Source organism: Oncorhynchus clarkii, chromosome 15 (assembly GCF_045791955.1).
Source record: "Oncorhynchus clarkii lewisi isolate Uvic-CL-2024 chromosome 15, UVic_Ocla_1.0, whole genome shotgun sequence".
Lineage (NCBI taxonomy): Eukaryota > Metazoa > Chordata > Actinopteri > Salmoniformes > Salmonidae > Oncorhynchus > Oncorhynchus clarkii.
Window position 1 is genome coordinate 32504632 of NC_092161.1, and position 22541 is coordinate 32527172.

Below are 22541 nucleotides of genomic sequence, written 5' to 3' on the forward strand. Positions count from 1 at the left end.
CACTGTATATGAGACGCTTGGCTAGTCTACCTTTAAGAAAGTGAGGTTCTCTTTTTATTCCTCTTTCGAGAGCTTTTTGAATGTTAAAGATTCAACCAAGTGATTCAAGACACGTTTGGCTACCTCCGTGGTAATTATAACAACTGGAGAGCTCAAGGAGTAACTTGTTTGTAGATGCTAGCACTTTTCCCTTGGGTCTCTCTCTCGCTCTCTCTCCCAATGTCAGGAGCTGTCAGATAAGCAGGTTAGCCTGGCCCCACTGCGGGTGGGGAAGGAGGTAGGGATAACAACTGTGCAATCATCATGTCTGCAGCAAACTCTGGAAACCACGGCAGGCAGGCACCTGCTAGCTACAGCAACACCGGGCTGGGGATGCAGGAAGAGGGGGAGAAGGAAGAGAAGGAGGAGTAAGAAGAGAGAGAAAAGTCTGGGTGGAAGGTGACCTGTTCCTTTCGTCTCCCCTGGTGCGGTGTGTGTGTGTGGTGGGGTGTCTTAAATATGGCCCATCAAGCCCGGATGGCCGGTGGCGAGCGCCCCCCAAGACAGTGAGCGGCGGTGCTGTTGAACAGGTGAAGGACAGTGTTCTGACACTCTGCCTGATAACGGCCATTAAAGGGATTTGAGAAAGAGCCACAGGCGATAACACAGTCGATAGAAACGTATCTTGCGGTGTGAGGCTGAGCCGAAAGCAGAGTGAGTTTGACTGACTCCTGTGACCTTGCTGACACCATATCATCATTAACGCTGTAATACAGCGTGGTAATACCCACACCTAGGGACTTATCATCACAACTATTATGCTCAAGTGCACCACCAAGGATTTCCAGCTATAGTTCCCTACAAAAAGAGAACATCTGTATATATCAGGGTTGTTTTGAAAGATGTATGGTCTGTACTGTCCACAGTATTCCCACAATCAAAACTAATATAAGGTGAATAGAGAAAAACAGGAAAGACAGTGTTTGGAGATAACTGGCCATTGTGAAGTGAGAGTATAAATACATACAGTATATTTGGTAAATAGCAGCAAGTATAATCTTCACCATACTCACTCTGTGTCTGTAATGATGTAGCCAATGTCGCTGTGGTGGTCTTTCCCTTGCGGTGACTTTGAGTAAGCTTTGACTCCCATATGTACCACCTCCTCCTGGAGTCGCATGTCCTTCTTCTGTGGTTCTGCTAGGAGATTTCTCCCCTGTGGTTCTTCTGCCAGGAGGTCCGTCTCAGCCGCCGGAGGAGAAGGAGCTTCGGTACCGTACATCCACCTCTCCACCTCAGAGTCTGAGGTTCCATCATCTGGCTGGTCTGGAGCTCCATCCTCTCCGCCCATGGTCATGCTCCTCTCCTCCCAGGGGTGTGGTACAGGCACTTGGCCCTGTGTGGTCCTGCTCCTTACGTTCTCCAGACCCACTGTTCTCTGGCCCTCAATGGAGGGGTTGCCTGCAGCACCACCAGCATCACCAACCTCCAGCTTGGCATCAGGGGCATCAATGAAGGGGTCCATGTTGAGGTACTCCAAGAGCTTACTAACTAAGATCGGGTCCTGTGGTAGGATAATGCAGGTCCACCAATTACCACCAATTACAGACCCATTGACTTGAATGGGAATTCCTGTTCTAGTGATTCTATTTCTATGATAGCAACACAGGAATTGTTATCTATTTTACTGCAAAGGTTTTGCTTTATAAGAAGAGAGAACTTTCTTTTACATCATTAAGTATTACAAAAAGGATATGTTTCCATTAAGTCTTAGTGTTTTTAGAAGTAATCCAATGAAAGTTAAACTTTTTTATTTTTTTATTCTCCACAAATTGCCAATTATTGATGAAAGGACTATCTAAAACTAGACCTCTAATGAAAGACATTTGAAGGTAAATTACCACTCTCAACTCCAGGAATATCAATCTATTCACTATGGGTTTCAAAGAGATTCTTGTGAAAATATCAGTTCGCAAATGTTCAAAAGGCTTTTCTAAGAGCTTTGTGAGTGTAAAACTAGTTTTCGTTCTTGTCCGTTTCATATTGAATATCTGCTTGCATAAAAAATAAAAATAACCCCTCTTTAAACTTTTTCGCAACAGTAGTATACTTCATTGTAGTAAGTGTTTGCTTGGACATGAAGTCGCTATTTTGAAGCCAGTGTATCTGTTTAAGAGTATACAGTAAATTTGGCCTACCTTGTCTGCATCCACCATTTGTTTCCCTGTAAACAAACAGAATGTAAGGTTAAAACATTGACAAGAGAAAAGTACTATTGGCGAAAGGCTTTACAGCTAATAACCAAACAACCCAAAACATTTCCACAAAGGGTTTTGCTTTACTTTGCTTTACTTTCACCCTGGTGATAAATGCAGGTCTACCTTTGTGTCCGTCTGACTATAATCTCTTGCGTACAGACTACTTAACATAAATTGCATCGCAACATCTGTCGACGGACTTTGTGATGCGACATATACGAGCAACAATTGTTCTGGTGTGCGTTGGTTTTTCACCACTGGTTATTTGGACAAATGGCGATTTAAACAGGTGCGCGCGTCTTTTGAATTGCGGGAGGGAAGGGGGACATTCGGCACATAGACTTGACTGAAGCTTGCAGAGAAGAGGGGAGTGGGGAGCTACCAACCTGCTTCTGCTCTTCGTTCTAGTCTCTTTTCTCACGCGGTGCCTTCAGAAGGTATTCATATGCCTTGACTTATTCCAGATGTTGTTGTGTTACAGCCCGAATTCAAAATTAATTACATAGATTTTTCTGTTCATCCCTCTACACACAATACCCCATAATGACAAAGTGAGAGAAAAAAATGGATACAGAAATATCTAATTTACATAAGTATTCATACCCCCAAGTCAATACATGTTAGAATCAACTTTGGCAGTGAATACAGCTGTGAGTCTTTCTGGGTAAGTCTCGAAGTGCTTTGCACACCTGGATTGTACAATATTTACACATTATATATATTTTTTTTATTCTTCATACTCTGTCGAGTTGGTTGTTGATAATTGCTAGACAGCCATTTTCAAGTCCTGCCATACATTTTCAAGCCGATTTAAGTCAAAACTGTAACTAGGCCACTCAGGAACATTGAATGTTGTCTTGGTAAGCAACTCCAGTGTAGATTTGGCTTTGTGTTTTAGGTTATTGTCCTGCTGAAAGGTGAATTTGTCTCCCTGTGTCTGTTGGAAAGAAGACTGAACTAGGTTTTCCTCTAGGATTTTCCCTGTGCTAAGTTCTATTCCGTTTCTTTTTATCCCCCCCCAAAACTCCCTAGTCCTTGCTGATGACAAGCATACCCATAACGTGATGCTTGAAAATATGAAAAGTGGTACTGTGTTGTGTTGGATTTGTATTCAGGACATAAAGTACATTTCTTTGCCACATTTTTTGCAGTTTTACTTTAGTGCCTAATTGCAAAGAGGATGCATGTTTTGGAATACTTTTATTCTGTACAGGCTTCCTTCTTTTCACTGTCATTTAGGTTAGTATTGTGGAGTAACTGTCACAGGCAGTGTTGTATGACTTGTGATGTATTTATTATACAGTATGTACGTACCCCAGGAATGTTGCCAAACAAATTTCCCTATGGGACAGGAAACTATTCATTCATTCATTATTTCATTCATACCTTGAAGCATAGCATCTTGCTCCAACAAGTCCACTTGGTCCTCCTCACCCTGGTCCATGGAATGCAGCGGCTCTCTCTTCATCTGCCTGTCCCGTATGTGTCCCACGAGCCTGGGCTTGGCTCTGGCCTCAGGCCCCTCCTCATCCACCACCTGCAGGGCACCAGAGATTATGTCTGCCAGCTGGTTCAGGTCTTTACCCATCAGACCGTCCATGTTCACTCTCTGCCTCCCCAGCTGGTTGACCACGTTCAGGATGAACCGCTCTGTGGGAGAGGGTGGAAAGGAAGAACATAAATATTTTTCATCCTATTTTCAATATATGGTATTGATTAGACATATTTTATTTGACAATGTTTCAATGTTGATAGTAAAATGGCATGTTTGAATCAATGTCAATTTTCAATGTCATGCCATCAACCTAAACAGAGAGCTATATTGAAATTAAATCTTCAGACAGTGCAATGATTCCTGCCTGAACAGGGACTCCTAATGGTATATGAGGGGTAATGCACTTCAGTGATTAGAAGTCTACCACCCAGACGCTTACCTCAATATGTCTAGCTTAGCTTTGGAAGAAAGCAGTGTACGTTTCAGCAGAGATATCATGTCAACATGCTAAGACATTGATCAGCTTCCATACTCATTTGTGTAGACCAACTACAGCAAATAACATTGAATTGCTGAAAGTAACTCCTCTAAACCTTTCTTACACAAGCTGTATGTGAAAGTACATCCGGAGTGAGGTTTGGTTTAGGTAGGCTACTGTACATTTATATCGGATTTTGAAGTTCACAGAAGCACGGTTGCCTCTAAATGAATAAAATAGCACAAGAAGAACTTTGAAAATGTTGGCGTGGATCCTCTACAAATGAATCTGAAGTTCACAGAAGCACACAGAAACAGAGCAAACACAAATCATTGTGGTAAAAAGAGGACCTTTACCATCCACCGTACTGAGCTGCTCCTTGGGCACCTGATGGTTGGACGCAGCCTTGAAAAGAAGCCTGTCTATGTTGGGCCTTGGAGGTTTGGAGCCACCGCCACCAAGTCGTGTCTGAGGTTCTACCTGACCACCAGGGCGTGCATAGCTGACATAGTAGAGCTTCCCCTTGGGTCCCACCACTGATCCCACCACTGCTCCTGGTACTGGGCGGCTCTGGGTGTGTGCTGCTCCAGCCATGTAGCGCTCAAGCTGGGCAGCCAGCCCTGTGGCACTCCCCCCGGCCCTTCCTGGCTCCTGGCTGGAGTAGGCTGTCTCCACTGGGGATCTCCAGCTCCCTACGGCCCCCTGGGTGAAGACATTACCCCCCTGGGGTGGAACTGCAGACTGCAGATTGTAGAACGTAGACTTCCCCTTCTTTGGTTGTAAGTCTTCATTCTGTAACACAACCATGTTTTTTTACTGTCTATACAATTTTTGTTGTATTTCAAAATCACCAGTGACAGTGAATTCACATTGCATTTAAAGGACGACTGAACCAAAAAAGCAATTGTCTATGTGGCATCGATACAAGTAAGAAACTTTTATTCTATTGTCAAAATTGACTACAAAGTGTAAATAAAATAATTTTGGTCATAAACTCACCCAAAACGTAGATTTGCGAGATAATTAGGGAAAAAAATATACGATAAAAGGGTACCGTAACAGTTTTCCTTGGATTGGATTTATTTAAATCCTGCCCACAGCTGGCAGCACCCAAGTAATCATTAGCACAGATGCACGCTACCCGATCGTAATGGTCAATTTGGTTTCACATTGGATATCCCTATGGGGCTAGTTAGGCACTATCAGTAAATTACACAACGTACATGGGACAATATTTTAAAAAGTCAATAGTTCAAAATTTCAATGACTTAAAAATATCAAACCAACTATAAATTGTAGAAATTCATATAAAAATATTGAAAGAATTTAATTAGAAAACTAACCAGTGCGTAACATGAAAATATTGTCCCATTTACATTGTGTAATTTATTCATGGCCCCTAACTAGCCGCACAGATAGGCTATCCAAAGTCCAACTACGGTCGCACACTGGCCGACTAAAGCTAATTGGCGAAAGAAGTTGGCTAGCTTGCTAGCTTGTCTAGGCTACTTTTAGACACAAGACCTGGTTAGACTGTTTAAAGTTATCTAGAAGGGTGAGTGACTGTAACTGTGTACTGTTTTGGCAGAGTGAAAGTACAAACGCTTCCCACGTTCGAACACAAACACACAAGAGACACCCACATCAAAGCACGCCTCCAAGACCCAAATCTCGTTATCAGTCTCATTGCCTAATGAGGAGAATTGAAACCGAGGTTTAATCCATAAATTCAGCCCGCCTTTCACAACCTGGCCGTTCCACCTCAAAAATCACAAGAAGATGTCGACACCCACCATCTCAGATTGTTCTGAAATAGTTTCTGTAGTTGGTAACAGATGCGATTAGCATTCCTGAAACAATGTTTTGTTGAAATATAATTTGATCTGAGAAATATAATCTAATTGATTCTGGATTTTTGACATAGCTTACTCATAGCTGTGCATATCATTCTAAGTTGATATTGTGTAAATTCTCCCAGTTGTTAATCCCCCCCAATAACATAAATGTTAATTGTTTGACATTTTACTGCATTGTTAGGAGCTAGTAACATAAGTATTTCGCTACACCCGCTATACCACCTGCTAAACCAGCAGTCCCCAAACTAGGGGTTGCGACCCCATGTGGAGTCACCTGATATGAAAATGGGGTGGTGGGAAAATTTCCAAAATCCTGAAGAAAAATTATAATAAATATCCAAAATATATACAGTACCAGTACTGTACTGTCGTTTCTCATTGCTTATTTGAGCAGTTCTTGCCATTATATGGACTTGGTCGTTTACCAACTTGTGCTATCTTCTGTACACCACCCCTACCTTGTCACAACAAAACTGATTGGCTCAAACGCATTAAGAAGGAAAGAAATTCCACACATTAGGCACACCTGTTATTTGAAATGCATTCCAGGTGACTATCTCATGAAGCGGATTGAGAATGCCAAGAGTGTGCAAAGCTGTCGTCAAGGCAACGGGTGGCTGCTTTGAAGAATCTCAAAAATAAAATATATTTTGATTTGTTTAACACTTTTTTGGTTAGTACATGATTCCATGTGTGTTATTTCATAGTTTTGATGTAGAAAAATAGTAGAAAAATAGTGCAAATAAAGAAGAACCCTGGAATGAGTAGGTGTGTCCAAACCTTTGACTGGTACTGTATATTATAATATTGTCTTTGTATCTCAAAATCATAGTAATGTCGTTAACCTTAAAACATCTAAATGAAAATGATTAAAAATTCAAAGATAAAATTCAACCAGAGAGCACCCTTAGATCATAAGAAAAGGCCGCACTTGAGCGTTGAACTCAACTCACAGTAAATAGCTATGCTATGAAACTACACACAATTGCAGACTTTGATATTACCGGCTGCAACTGATATGGTGAAAACAAGGTGTGGGGAGGCAGAGGCACAAATTTGCATCAATACCTTTGTTAGATAACACTGTTAAATTAATAATTTATGCTATTGCTAGCAATCAAGAAAAAAATTCTGATTGAATGACTCAAAAACTGTGAGGGGCGCTATACATGTTGGGGGATGCTATTTACAAGGACATATTGTTCTGTCTCACGATTCTCGTGCATGAAATGGCACAAGGGCTGTTCAGTGTGCTGTGAGGCTATACTGACAAAAAAAAAAGATTTTATGGGATCAAATGGTGGAATTTTACACAGATGGGGCTCCATCTATGGCGGGATGGTGGGCAGGCCTCTGCACTTTATTTATGAATGTGTCTCCCTCTGCCATATGGATGCATTGTATGATAGGTGCTTCTACACCTGCATTGCTTGCTGTTTGGGGGTTTTAGGCTGGGTATCTGTACAGCACTTTGAGATATCAGCTGATGTACGAAGGGCTATATAAATACATTTGATTTGATTTGATTTATGATACAACGAGAGCAATTGGTGGCAAAAGAGCAGAGCACAGAGATACACTGAGTATACAAAACATTAAGAACTCTTTCCATGACTTGACCAGGTGAATCCAGGTGAAAGCTATGATCCCTTATTGATGTCACTTCTTAACTCAGTGTGGATGAAGGTGAGGAGACAGGTTAAAGGAGGGGTTTTAAGCCTTGAGACAATTGAGACATGGATTGTGTATGTGTGCCATTCAGAGGGTAAATGGGCAAGACAAAATATTTAAGTGCCTTTGAACGGGGTATGGTAGTAGGTGCCAGGCGCACCGGTTTGTGTCAAGAACTGCAACATTGCTGGGTTTTTCACGCTCAACAGAGTCAACATGGGCCAGCATCCCCTATGGAACACTTTCGACACCTTGTAGAGTCTATGCCCCGACGAACTGAGGCTGTTCTGAGGGCAACGGTATACGCAGTGTATACTGCAGCAGGTAACAGCAGGTCACTTCGATTGTAAACGACATCAAAACCACATCCACTGCGTGCACACCTGTTCACGAAACTATGTTATATGGGATCAGAGTGTGACGATGTTCTATTGCACAACGAGGATTGGTGGTTATCGACGGGGAGTGTTGGAAAGAATTTTCACATTGAGAGAGGAACTGTTGTTATTCACAATGGATGTAAAAACTTGGTTGACTTTCTGTGTAATGAAAAGAAAATGTGTCTCGTTGCCTGCAGTATGTAACAGACATATTTTGGAAACTGAACGAACTGAACGCAAGCATGCAGGGGAAATACAAAAACATTCTACAGATGAGTGACCGACACAGTGGATTCAGAGGAAATAATTCTTATTGGAGAGAGAGTCTTTCAAAAGTGAACCATGCCCCGTTCCGTCGGCTGTGCATGTTTCTAACAGAAATCAGCATCGGTTGGTGATGACTGCTCACCTCCAACGCTTGGAAGAGCACGTTCGGACCTACTTCCCAATCTGTTTGACTGGGATCCTGTCTCAGTTGACATGCCAGTAAGTGAAATCAAACAGCTGATCGAGCAGTCATGCGACTGTTCATGTGACATTCACAGGTCAATACGGAGGAGTTTTGGTTCCTGACTCTAAGGTAATAGCCTGGCTTCTCCCTGTGAGCATTAATGCCGCGTTCAAAACAACTGGAACTGGGAGTTCCCAGTTCAAGACAACTGGGAAATCTGAAGGAAAAAAAACGAGCTCCAACTGGGATAAATCGTTTTGAACGGTCGTCCAACTCGGAATTCCAACTCGGGAACTCGGGCCTCTTTCTAAAGCTCCAACATTCCAACCTGAAGATCACGAACATCATGAATGGACCTCGTATTTTTCAGAGTTCTTGAAAGCACTATAAAAACCCATGGTACCTTCTTTCACCAGTTCATATCTGTGTGAAGCTGGATTCAGTGCTCTCGTCTGCATTAAAACCAAATATCTATCCAGGTTGGATGTGACAGCAGAGATGAGGTCGACCACAACCCCCACTTTGAGAAGCTCCGACGCGACATGCATCTTGCACACCCATGTCATTAGTGGTGGTGAGATAAGACACATTATGTCAGACTAATTTGCAATTGACTATCATAGCCCCACATTAAAAGTATGTGATGGTTGAGAAGACGATCAGAAATACTGTTCGATTTTTTTTAAATTGACCGCCATATACCCAAATATAAAAGTAAATGGCTGTTAATTACATCATTTTTTCACATGGTTGGGGTCGCAAGAATTTTCAGATATCAAAATGGGGTCGTAGGCCAAAAAAGTTTGGGAACCCATGTGCTTAACTGTGTACACATTCAATATACTTTGATTTGATTTGGAACAAACATAAGTCTTTCCATCTTTATGAAAAATAATGTACACTGCACATGGAGGTTGTTTAAAATAATTAAGAATTACCTCCGAACTATACTGGCATATTCGTATTCGTAAAATACTCGTATTTTCTACAACTTCAGACTCTTTCAATGCTGACAGTGCTCTTGTTCTTTTTCAAAAAAATTGCTACAGATCCAGGATTTTAACAGTTTTGTATAGCCTAAACGCAGGACAAAATGCAATCAAAAGCAAGCTGTCTTTTCAAATGCAACTTATTATGTGACTTGTTAAGCACGTTTTTATACTCCTGAAATTATTTAGGCTTGAAATAACAAATGTGTTGCAAGCTGTCTTTTCAAATGCAACTTATTATGTGACTTGTTTAGCACATTTTTACTCCTGAACTTATTTAGGCTTGTTATAAAAAAAGGGTTGAATACTTATTGACTGAAGACATTTCAGCTTTTCACTTTTTATTACATATAATTTCTAAAAAACAAACATAATTCCACTTTGACATTATGATGTATTGTGTGTAGGCCAATGACACAAAATGTAAATTGAATCCATTTTAAATTCAGGCTGTAACACAACAAAATGTGGAAAAAGTTGAGGGGTGTCACGCCATGACCTTAGAGAGCCTTTTAATTATCTATTTGGTGTGACTTGGGTGGGCAAATCTATGTGTTCTATTTCTTTGTTGGCCAGGTATGGTTCCCAATCAGAGGCATCTGTCTATCGTTGTCTCTGATTGGGGATCATACTTAGGAGTTTGTGGGATCCTGTTTTTGTACAGTTACTGTGTAGCCTGCTGAACGTTATGTTCGTTTATCTTTTTTTTTTGTTGGTGTTCATCTAAATAAAGAAAGATGTACGCTTACCACGCTGCGCCTTGGTCTCATTCCAACAACGGACGTAACAGGTGTGAATACATCCCTGCACCAGGGTATCAAAGAACTATCAATTAATAATCATATCAATGGATGGAATCAGTTTTTGTTGTTCTACTTAGTCGTTAAAATGGGATACTAAGTTGTTCGAATGAGTTACTAAGTAATTCAAACATCGTTCAAATGAGATAATAAGTGGGTTTTTTTTTTGCCTTGGGCTTTTATTTTTTTTTTACCCAAAGTTGGTATGGAAATGTTGTGATCTATTTAATAAACACAAGAGTCCAGCAGAATGGATAAAAGAGTGTGGCGGTATAGCAGGAACAGTGACGTCTAGTGGTCAAAACCTGGTACTTTTACACTACTTTATGGTAAATAATGCTTCACTTCAATTAATAATTTCTCTGAACAGTGGAAAAAACATCAGCATATTCACAGGGAATACATTACATAGTATGGAGAAGCAATACTTCAAGCCTCAGTTTCATACTACTTATCAAACATAGAGAACTGATTTGGTTGCAATCAACTAAAGAATGCCAATCCTACACACTTAGAAAAACATGTGCTAAGTAGAACCATACAGGATTTTTCGGTTTGTCCCCATAGGGGAACAAGGGGTGCTGGGTAGAACCCTCTATGTAGGCTTCTTCAAAGAACCCCCTGTATATGGTTCTACATAGAAAACTTTATGAACTGTTCTGCCTAGAACCCTCTATAAAGGATTGTACCAATAATAATTGTATAATCTAAAGGTTCTTCCTAGAACCGTCTATGAATGGTTCTACCGAGAACCCTTTCATCTTGGTTGTACAGTCGTCTCAAATAAAACTGTGAAGGACCTCAGCGTTACTCTGGACCCTGATCTCTCTTTTGACGAACATACAGTATAAAGACTATTTCAAGGACAGCTTTTTTTTCCATCTTTGTAACATTGCAAAAATCAGAAACATTCTGTCCAAAATATGCCAGGAAAGTTAAAGAAAAGTTAATCCATGCTTTTGTCACTTCTAAACTAGACTACAACAATGCTCTACTTTCCGGCTTCCAGGATAAAGCACTAAATCAACTTCAGTTAATCTCTCCAATTTGGTCCTGCCGTACATACCTCCACGTATGCTACGGTCCCTAGAATTTCTAAGCAAACAGCTGGAGGCAGGGCTTTCTCCTATAGAGCTCCGTTTTTATGGAAAGGTCTGCCTATCCAAGTGAGAGACGCAGATTCGGTCTCGACCTTTAAGTCTTTATTGAAGACTCATCTCTTCAGTAGGTACTAGGATTGAGTGCATTCTGGCCCAGGGGTGTGAAGGGGAACGGAAAGGCACTAGAGCGACGAACCGCTCTTGCAGTCTGTGCCTGGCTGGTTGATAGATAGAACCCTATCAGTCCCCTCTCTCAACCGTGATTCTCTGCCTCTAACCCTATAATGGGGGCTGAGTCACTGGCTTACTGGTGCTCTTCCATCCCGTCCCTAGGAGGTGTGCGTCACTTGTGTGGGTTGAGTCAATGACGTGATCTTCATGTCCGTGTTTGGCGCCCCCACCGGGTTCGTGCCGTGGGGGAGATCTTTGTGGGCTATACTCAGCCTTGTCTCAGGGAAGTGAGTTGGTGGTTTGAAGATATCCCTCTAGTGGTGTGGGGGCTGTGATTTGGCAAAGTGGGTGGGGTTATATCCTGCCTGTTTGGCCCTGTCCGGGGGTATCATCGGATGGGGCCACAGTGTCTCTCGACCACTCCTGTCTCAGCCTCCAGTATTTATGCTGCAGTAGTTTGTGTTGGGGGGCTAGGGTCAGTTTGTTATATCTGGAGTATTTCTCCTGTCTTATCCGGTGTTTGAGTTTGAGTTTATTTTTATTTTTACAGGGACAGTGCACATTAATCAACGTTTCAGTAAAAGTGCCGGTTTTAGCCAGCCGGCTAATTTTCAACCGCAGTCCCTGGGCAGGTTATTAAAAACAATTACAATATAGACAATAGCAGCATAGAACAAGCAAGACATAGCAACATAGGACAAGCAAGACATAGCATACAGAGCAACATAGGACAAGCAAGACGTAGCATACAGACAGAGCAACATAAAACAAAAAGCAGCAAGACAAAATTCATAAAAGCAACAAAGTGTTTCCACACCTCACAAGCTACAGACAACAGACAACATGGAAAGCGGCAACACACAGCTAGGGACCATGTTCACAAATCTGATTGACCTTTAGCCATGTCTTCAAGCATTTTGTGAAAGTGTGATATGTGGTGCAGTTATGTGTGTCTGATGGCAGTGTATTCCAGACATGGGAAGCTCTCACAGAGAATGCAGATTTACTAAAGGTGCTTTTCCTTAGGGGAACTATACAGTCACCTCTCATGGCAGACCTTGTGGATCTGCTGCCATATGTCTGGGTTTTCTGTTTAACAAAAATATTGAGTGGAGGGGGAGCCAGGCCATTAAGGATCTTGAATACAAGACATGCGTCGGTGTATTGCACAAGATTTTCCCAACTCAAGAGCTCATGCTTTCTAAGAATGTGACAATGATGATGGCTATTGGGCTTCCTATCAAGCACTTTGAGAGCCTGTTTGTAGACAGACTGAATAGGTTTTAATGTTGTACAGCAAGCTTGGGCCCAACTAGTCAAGCAGTATGTTAAGTGGGGGAGTATCATAGTTTCGAAGTACAGTTTTGCTACCTCTGTAGTCAAACAATTTCGTATAAATCGGAAATTAGCTAGGTTGAATTTGGTTATTTGAATTACTTTTTTCACATGCTTTTTAAAAGAGAGGTTGGAATCAAGTATGATGTCCTGTGTGAATTTAAGTATGCTCCCTCTAATTCTCTCTCTCTCCCTCTCCCTCCCCTCCCAGAGGACCTGAGCCCTGGGAACATGCCTAAGGATTACCTGGCATGATAACTCCTTGCTGTCCCCAGTCCACCTGGTCGTGCTGCTGCTCCAGTTTCAACTGTTCTGCCTGCAGCTATGGAACCCTGACCTGCTCACCGGACGTGCCACCTCTACCGTACCTGCTGTCTCTAACTCTGAATGCTCGTCTATGAAAAGCCAACTGACATTTACCACTGAGGTGCTGACCTGTTGCAACCTCTACAACCACTGTGATTATTATTATTATTTGACCCTGCTGGTCATCTATGAAGATTTCAACATCTTGGCCATGTAGTGTTATAATCTCAACCCGGCACAGCCAGAAGAGGACTGGCCACCCCTCAATGCCTGGTTCTCTCTAGGTTTCTTCCTAGGTTCTGGCCTTTCTAGGAAGTTTTTCCTAGCCACTGAGCTTCTACATCTGCATTGCTTGCTGTTTGGGGTTTTAGGCTGGGTTTCTGTACAGCACGTTGTGACATCGGCTGATGTAAAAAGGGCTTCATAAATACATTTGATCGATCTAGTGATGTTAGGTTTGATACCGGAGCTCCGAGGCATGCGTCGGAATCACTAAGCAGCTAACTTCGAAAACAGTGTTCTGATGACTTTGTCAGCAGTACGTCATCATTGACGTCCGAAGCTTCGTTTCACCACGTGCTTTTTCAAACCGTGTGTTGCACAGCGGTTCCGGTGCTTTCTTCGATTCCAAATGCCGACCTCTACGGCACACCGTACTTACAAGTAGAGTCAGGATTTTGTACAAAAACTTTCACCTGACTGGTCGCTTAGCCGGCAGAGTGGGGAACCATGGAACATTCAGGGACATGAGCGTATGAGGTCGAATCCCGTGAAGACACATTATTTTGAAAATGATTTTATGCGAAACCACACTGTCTGCACTGTCCTTCAGACAATTTGCTTTATTTAGTATAGCATAAGGTTCTGTTTGAAGCATCTAACAAAATGTTTTTGATCAACTTGAAGGCATAAAAGGGAAGCATGATGTACAGTAAGACGCAAACCTGGTATTCCAACTGATTATAGGCTAACAAAGCCAATGACTTACCACGGTGAAGAAAAATGATGTCTATTTGATAATCACACGCTGTTATTTTTTGCTGACCAGCTAATGTGCACAGATAATGAAGCTCCGAGTGATGAACCGATTTCTGGCACAATTTGGTGAAAGTGCTGAAGCCTACAGAAAGCCTCGGTTTCTCATCACTACTATTATCTTTTGAGGGTTCTTCCTAGAACCCTCTATGAGCGGGTAGAACCACCAGGCTTACATTACATATATCATAAGGCTTTTCTTTGAGGGCCTAGTTATACCCGAACACAGTGATGTCAGGAATCTCCTGGTTTATTGGCCTCATCAGGCCTGCAAGTTGCATTATTCCGGCTTGCAAAGTGATGTGTAATTCCTATTGGAATCCAACCAGAGTTAGGATATCCAACAAGTGGAATTGTTACTCACCCACAACCTGCATTCAGAATAACTGTCAGGGTAGGGAAAAGATTAAACTCTGAGACTACCTCAATCATCTAAACTAGAACAACCATCTCAGTTAGTTTAGAAAACTGTATGTTATTCATCTTTGTGTAGTATAAAATGTATCAACCAATCAATGTACATGCAAAAACCCAGATATTACAGTAAAACAAATCATTCAGAACCCTTTGACTTACAAAGAACCCTTGTCTTCAAAAAAGGGATCTTCTGATCAAAAAGGTTCTTGATAGAACCCGATCAGTCCACAAACACAAACCCTGTTTTTAAGGAGTGTAACTACAGAAACAACTTCAGAACAGTCTGGCTTTCTGAAATGATGTGGAACAACTCAACCGACCTAATGTCTATATGTAATGTTATACAGCGATCGGGGGAAGGGAAGGCGAGATCATCAGTGTTATGACAGGTTTCTGATATAAAAAAAGAAGCAGCCTAGGCTTGGGCACGCAGGACAGGATATGAATAGATTTATTTCAAAGACAACTGCCCTTGAAAATTGCATGTAGAAATTCTGAAGGAGATAGTGTCACTCAACAACCATTTTATACATATTCACAGACTTGGTAAAAACGCTTATCCCCTCCATCAAACTGAGCACCACTAGCTTCTCATAATCCAACCCAGAAACTACTAAATTAAAGCAGTAGATTCAAAAACAGTGGAGGCTGCTGAGGGGAGGACGGCTCATAATAACGTCTGGAACGGAGTCAATGGAATTGTATCAAACATATTGTTTCCATTCCAGCCATTACTATGAGCCGTCCTACCCTCAGCAGTCTCCCCTGATTGAAAAGTAAGACATTTGACAATGACAAGCATTAACAATATTATGGGTAGATACATTGACACAATGAACACAAGGGTAAGGCCTTAGACTACTAGGTCGTGATAATAAGTGTGTATGCTATCTTCCTTCTTTGTTTTGTTCTGTCCCCACCATGGCATTAGAGAGAGATAATGCGATTCTCCCCAGCTCGGGACTATTGGGAGACCCTAATGGCATTAACCCAGCGGGATGGGCCTCAGTCATTCATGCTAACCATGTTTGTCATCCACTATCCCACAATGCAACAAAGAACACCGCCTCGTCACTAAGGAGGGTCCTGAACTCCTCAACTCTGAATGCCATCATCGCTATGGTAAAACAGCAATAGGAAGTAGCGGGGCAGCTCTGGGGTTGGCTGGGATGTGGGGCGTTATTCATGCAACCTCACGGGGCCCTGCCTGAAATACGGTGATGAGAAATAGATAGTAAAGGAGTGATAGAACCCCCTTTCTAAATGAGGATCATCCATGCTCAGCGGGATAGATGACGGGAGAAAAAGGAAACAAAAGCAGTGCAGAGACAACGTAGCTGCCCCCTGCCTATATGGTTTCTTCCTCATGCATTAGGAGAGAAAGAAAAAAAATAACATGGAGGCCCTGGTTAACCAAGGATGAGGCCTCTCTCTCAATGGTCCCCTAAAGCTACCAAATGCAGGTGGCTTGGAACTCTTCAGCCTCCCACCCATGGAATGACTTCTCTATCAGGCCCTTACCTGAGTGAGGGGCCCCTCTCGCTGGAGCTCCTGGCGAGCAGTGCCAACAGACTGGGGAAGGAGACCCAGCTCTTGAAGGTACTTCTGGACGCTCCTGCTAAGTTTCGCCTCCCCCGTCTTCAGCTTCCTGTCTCCACCATAGCGTGTCAGGGAGGCAGAGGGGGGATCTGGCCTTCGGATGGGAACCTTGCGTAGCTTGGACAGCTCTCTGGAGATCACATGCTGGGTGGTGGCATCCTGCCACGTCAACCCTAGAGATGGAGTCGAGTAAAGCGATGTTAAACCATGGTCCTATTCATTAGTGTACACAGTAGAGGTCGACCGATTAGGGCCGATTTCAAGGTATTTTTGGGCGCCGATTAAAAAAAAATAAGATATTTTTATATACCTTTATTGCCTTTAACTAGGCAAGTCAGTTAAGAACACATTCTTATTTTCAATGACAGCCTAGGAACGGTGGGTTAACTGCCTCGTTCAGGGGCAGAACGACAGATTTTCACCTTGTCAGCTCGGAGGATCTTGCAACCTTACAGTTAACAAGTTCAACGCAATAACGACCTGCCTCTCTCTTGTTGCAGTAAGCCAACGTAAGTTGCTAGCTAGCATTAAACTTATCTTATAAAAAACAATCAATCATAATCACTAGTTAACTACACATGGTTGATGATATTACTAGATATTATCTAGCGTGTCCTGCGTTGCATATAAACTGACTGAGCATACAAGCATACAAGTATCTAAGTATCTGACTGAGCGGTGGTAGGCAGAAGCAGGCGCGTAACCATTAATTCAAACAGCACTTTTGTGAATTTTGCCAGCAGCTCTTCGTTGTGCGTCAAGCATTGCGCTGTTTATGACATCAAGCCTATCAACTCCCGAGATGAGGCTAGTGTAACCGAAGTGAAATGGCTAGCTAGTTAGCGCGTGCTAATAGCGTTTCAAATGTCACTCGCTCTGAGCCTTGGGGTGGTTGTTTCCCTTGCTCTGCATGGGTAACGCTGCTTCGATGGTGGCTGTTGTCGTTGTGTTCCTGGTTCGAGCCCAGGGAGGAACGAGGAGAGGGACGGAAGCTATACTGTTACACTGGCAATACTAAAGTGCCTATAAGAACATCTAATAGTCAAAGGTTAATGAAATACAAATGGTATAGAGGGAAATAGTCCTATAATAACTACAACCTAAAACTTCTTACCTGGGAATATTGAAGAATCATGTTAAAAGGAACCACCAGCTTTCATATGTTCTCATGTTCTGAGCAAGGAACTGAAACGTTAGCTTTCTTCCAAAGCACATATTGCACTTTTACTTTCTTCTCCAACACTATGTTTTTGCATTATTTAAACCAAATGGAACATGTTTCATTATTTACTTGAGGCTAAATTGATTTTATTGATGTATTATATTAAGTTAAAATAAGTGTTCATTCAGTATTGTTGTAAATGTCATTATTACAAATAAATAAATAAAAATTGGCTGATTAATCGGTATCGCCTTTTTTTTGTCCTCCAATAATCGGTATCGGCGTTGAAAAATCCTAATCGGTCGACCTCTAGTACACAGTAGCAAAACATTTTGCAATTGTAAATTAAAACAAGCGTTTTCTATTGGACAAGTGCAGGCAGTCCCTCCCCGCTTCTGTCCGTTTTCTTCCGTTTGGTGTCTAGTGTATACGTCCCAGAATACCAACACATATCATTCCCCTGTGTTATAAATATAAAAGTAAACACTGTTCAAATAAAACACAATGATATGGGAAAACATTGAGACGGCAACAAAACGGAGGGTCATGCAGTCAGTGTACACAGTGGCGTGTAATTATAAGGCCGTGGCCTGTTTTGAAATCTGATGACAGTGAACCTGAGGAAAAGCAAAGCAATGCATGGCGCCCTCCCAGCGAGTCAACAAGCCCTGCGAGAATGTCACGCCGCAGCCAAAGCCACACCAACATCTCCACTAATTGCCAACACATACTCAGAATGCAAGGCTCCCGGGCACGGGCACAACATTGCGTTGCCAAGGCCAGATGGAGCTACCCAGGCAAGAAGAGAACCAAAACAACATGGATGTCTGGCCTCATTCCCAAAGAGCCAACAGGAACGCCTGCATTCCACTGCAGAAAAGCACACAGAAATACCACCGATGTATGTAATAATGTAATAATGCAGTATGGGCCAAGATGGTCAGACATGGAATGCAGTTTTACTGTTATTCTAATAGCATTGAGAAATAATTTTAATGAGAAGACTTGTTATTGGAAAGTATGGGTGTTATCCATAGAATCCATGATATTTCACAATTATTTCAGACATTCTCTCTCCCTTCTACATCTAGATTGCTTGCTGTTTGTGGTTTTAGGCTGGGTTTCTTTGTAGCTCTTTGTGACATCTGCTGATGTAAAAAAGGGCTTTATAAATACATTTGATAGATTGATACAAATGTAGCCCTCGTCTCTTCTTGAGAGACAACATTTTTTTGATGATGTTCACTGAGTGTACAAAACAGTAGGAACACCTTCCTAATATTGAGTTGCACCCTCTTTTGCCCTCAGAACCGCCTCAATTCGTCAGGGCAAGGACTCTCTACAAGGTGTCGAAAGCGTTCCACAGGGATACTGGCCCATGTTGACTCAAATGCTTCCCACAGTCGTGTAAAGCTGTCTGGATGTCCTTTGATTGGTGGATCATTCTTGATGGTCGGGAAACTGTTGAGTGTGAAAAACCCAGCAGTGTTGCAGTTCTTGCCCCCCTGCCCACCCCCCTTCTAGCTCTGACTCTGCTAATAGCTACTTTATTGAGGAATAGTGTACTCTCTATGCCTGTGATATGTGGTTGTCCCACCTAGCTATCATAAGACGAATGCGCTAACTGTAAGTCGCGTCTGCCAAATGGCTAAAATGTAAATGTACTCAAACTTGTGCGCCTGGCACCTCCTACCATACCCCCTTCAAAGGTGCTTAAATATTTTGTCTTGCCCATTCACCCTCTGAATGGCATACACACAACCCATATCTCAATTGTCTCAAGGCTAAAAAAAAAATACTTCTTTAACCTGTTTCCTCCCCTTCATCTACACTGATTGAAGTGGATTTAACAAGTGACCTCAATAAGAGAGCATAGCTTTCACCTGGATTCACCTGCTCAGTCTATTTCATGGAAAGATCAGGTGTTCCTCGTGTTTTGTACACTCAATGCAGAGGAGAACAACAGGCTAGCAGCCAGCCAGGACAGGAATAGTTCACCAACTGTGGCTACATATGACTTCATTAGCTTGGCCACTGATGTATCCCATGATACCTCTGAATAGACCACGGAGTGTATAGGGTAGGTGTTATCGAACGTAACCCAACCGTCAGCCCCATCACAACACATCCTCCCCATCTACTATTTGTAGTGCAGTCTATAGGGGGTACGAAGCCATTTTGGAAGCAAGCCTAAGTGTTCCATACATTAGTGCAGTAGTAGTTATTATGGGGCCATCAGGACAGATGGGGGGGAGGCAGGTCCAGTTGAATCCATAAAGGACCCATAAAATATCTACCGCTTAATTACTCCTAGTTAATGGGTTCAGTGGTGAGAGAAAGTCTGATTGTTGGGGAACAGAAGGCGGATGGCACAGGTTTGATTGACTGTGACAGCTTTATCCACAGGTAGAGAGAGAAGTCACTGCTCGCGCCTAAAAAGAGGTGGGAGTTTAACGGACAATCTGGGATTGGCACATCAATTTGTTTTATTCATTCATTGTTGTTCTGTTGTTGTTTGAATCCCAGATTGCCCCGTTCAATGATTCTGACTCAGGAAGGGATGGAGGCAGGCCTCAACATTTAATGTACATGGTTGGCTGCCTTTTAGTAAACTAGCTACCAGCTGATTATACTCAGTGCTGTGGAGCTAAATATAACGCCAACACGCCTCTGTCTGGGTCCAGAGAAAGGTCAGGCTTAATCTCCTAGTGCCTCAGAGTTGTAGCTTGTTAAAACCAGAACACTGTCTGCGGCTAAATGCAGCTGTTAATTAGCACCTAGCCATTAGTGTGACGGGAGAGGAGGCTTTGAGCAGTCAAGATATTTCTGCTGGCTTTATGTTTTTATGGGGTGCGAGAGAGAGAGAGAGAGAGAGAGAGAGAGAGAGAGAGAGAGAGAGAGAGAGAGAGCTGCAGCCTCCTAAATATTCAGAACCCATTAGTTCCTGTCTCCAAGTCTTGTTGTTTCATCTGCTTTCTTGATTTTAAATTAATAATACAAGTTTCAGGCTAATTAATTGAGATGATAAAAGAGTTGTCAATCCATTTTTTTTAAATCTTTGAATAATAAAATAATTGTGCAAGGAAAATAATAAAAATGTATCTACTTCAATCATCTTTTACACCATCTTATTCAATGTAATGTCCCAAAACAAGATTCCTTGGCAGTCCTCCACAGTTACGTTTCATATTGCTTTAGTAGTTTTGTTACAATGTGTATACCGTTGAGGAAATTGTCTATGACTGTCTGTTTGTAATTGTCCCCCAAAAATATCTTACATTGTCTTGCCACAGATAAATGTAGGAATAACTGTGAGGAAACAAAGTCATAAACATTCTGCGGAATAATAGGGTCATTCTCACGAAACTGACATTTTTAATCAAAATTTCCTCTTGGATCACTGAGATTAGAATCTGTATTTATCTATTTCATATTTACTATTATGTTTTTTGATCAGATATTATGCATTTTACCACCATTTCTAAAACTACCAACTCAAAAATTATTATTACGGCAAAAACAACAAAAAAGTCAATAAACAAATAAATTTCTAAAACTTTTTAACATTTCTCCCCTAATGAACAGGCCTGAATTAAACATAACAATGAAAATACAAATATTTAAAATTAAATTATTAAAATGTATTTCGTAATGTATACTATATATACAAAAGTATGTGGACACCCCTTCAAATTAGTGGATTCGGCTATTTCAGCCACATCCATTGCTGACAGGTGTATAAAATCGAACACACAGGCATGCAATTTCAAATAAACAAACATTAGGAGTATGTTGGCTTTACTGAAGAGCTCTGTGACTTTAAACGTGGCACCGTCATAGGATGCCACCTTTCCAACAAGTCAGTTCGTCAAATTTCTGCCCTGCTAGAGCTGCCCCGGTCAACTGTAAGTGCTGTTATTGTGAAGTGGAAACATCTATGAGCAACAACGGCTCAGCCATGAAGTGGTAGGCCACACAAGCTCACAGAATGGGACCGCCGAGTGCTGAAGCGTGTAAAAATGGTGTGTCCTCGGTTGCAACACTACCAAGTTCCAAACTGCCTCTGGATGCAACGTTCGTCATCAAGAACTGTTCGTCTGGAGCTTCATGAAATGGGTTTCAATGGCCTAGCAGCCACACACAAGCCTAAGATCATTATGCACAATGCCAAGCATCGGCTGGAGTGGTGTAAAGCTTGCCGCCATTGGACTCTGGAGCAGTGGCAAGGCATTCTCTGGAGTGATGAATCACGCTTCACCATCTAGCAGTCCGACGGACGAATATGCCCCAATTCATAGTTCCAACTGTAAAGTTTGGTGGAGGAGGAATAATGGTCTGGGGCTGTTTTTCATGGTTTGGGCTAAGTCCCTTAGTTCCAGTGAAGGGGAATCTTAACGCTACAGCATGCAATTACATTCTAGATGATTCTGTGCTTCCAAATTTATGGCAGCAGTTTGGGGAAGGACCTTTCCTGTTTCAGCCTGACAATGCCACCATGCACAAAGTGAGGTCCATTCAGAAATGGTTTGTCGAGATCGGTGTTGAAGAACTTGACTGGGCTGCACAGAGCCCTGACCTCAACCCCATCGAACACCTTTGGGATGAATTGGAACGCCGACTGCGAGCCAGGTCCAATGCTCTTGTGGCTGAATGGAAGTCCCCGCAGCAATGTTCCATCATCTAGTGGAAAGCCTTCCCAGAAGAGTGGAGGCTGTTATTACAGCAAAGGAGGGACACAACTCCATATTAATGCCCATGATTATGGAATGAGATGTTTGACGAGTAGGAGTCTGCAAACTTTTGGTCATATAGTATATTCCATTACCGTAACACATAACCTCTTTTTATCATTACCGTAACACTATGATTTTTCCTAATATTTCCTATATATTGGTGCATACAGTAATGATGAGCAGGTTTTTGGAGATGAGACTGCATGTTTCGGTATGAGTGTTGCATAGTTTGCCATTCAAAAACTGTACTGATCTCTATCATAGATTAAGTAATCCCAAATGACATTGCGAGACACTAAAATCACTGATCTTAATGCAGTTGACTA

At 42.1% G+C, this 22541-nt stretch overlaps 1 protein-coding gene across 1 annotated transcript in view; it reads right to left on the reverse strand.

The window, feature by feature from the left end:
* LOC139367219 (protein tyrosine phosphatase receptor type N2) overlaps positions 1-22541 on the reverse strand; it is a 264778-nt gene that overhangs the window by 179953 nt on the left and 62284 nt on the right. Inside the window, exons 4-8 of the mRNA XM_071105432.1 lie at positions 16243-16493; positions 4567-5002; positions 3624-3887; positions 2178-2203; positions 1053-1543 (exon numbers count right to left, since the gene is read on the reverse strand). Of these exons, the coding sequence (XP_070961533.1) occupies positions 1053-1543; positions 2178-2203; positions 3624-3887; positions 4567-5002; positions 16243-16493 (1468 nt within the window). The remainder of the gene's footprint in view (positions 1-1052; positions 1544-2177; positions 2204-3623; positions 3888-4566; positions 5003-16242; positions 16494-22541) is intronic.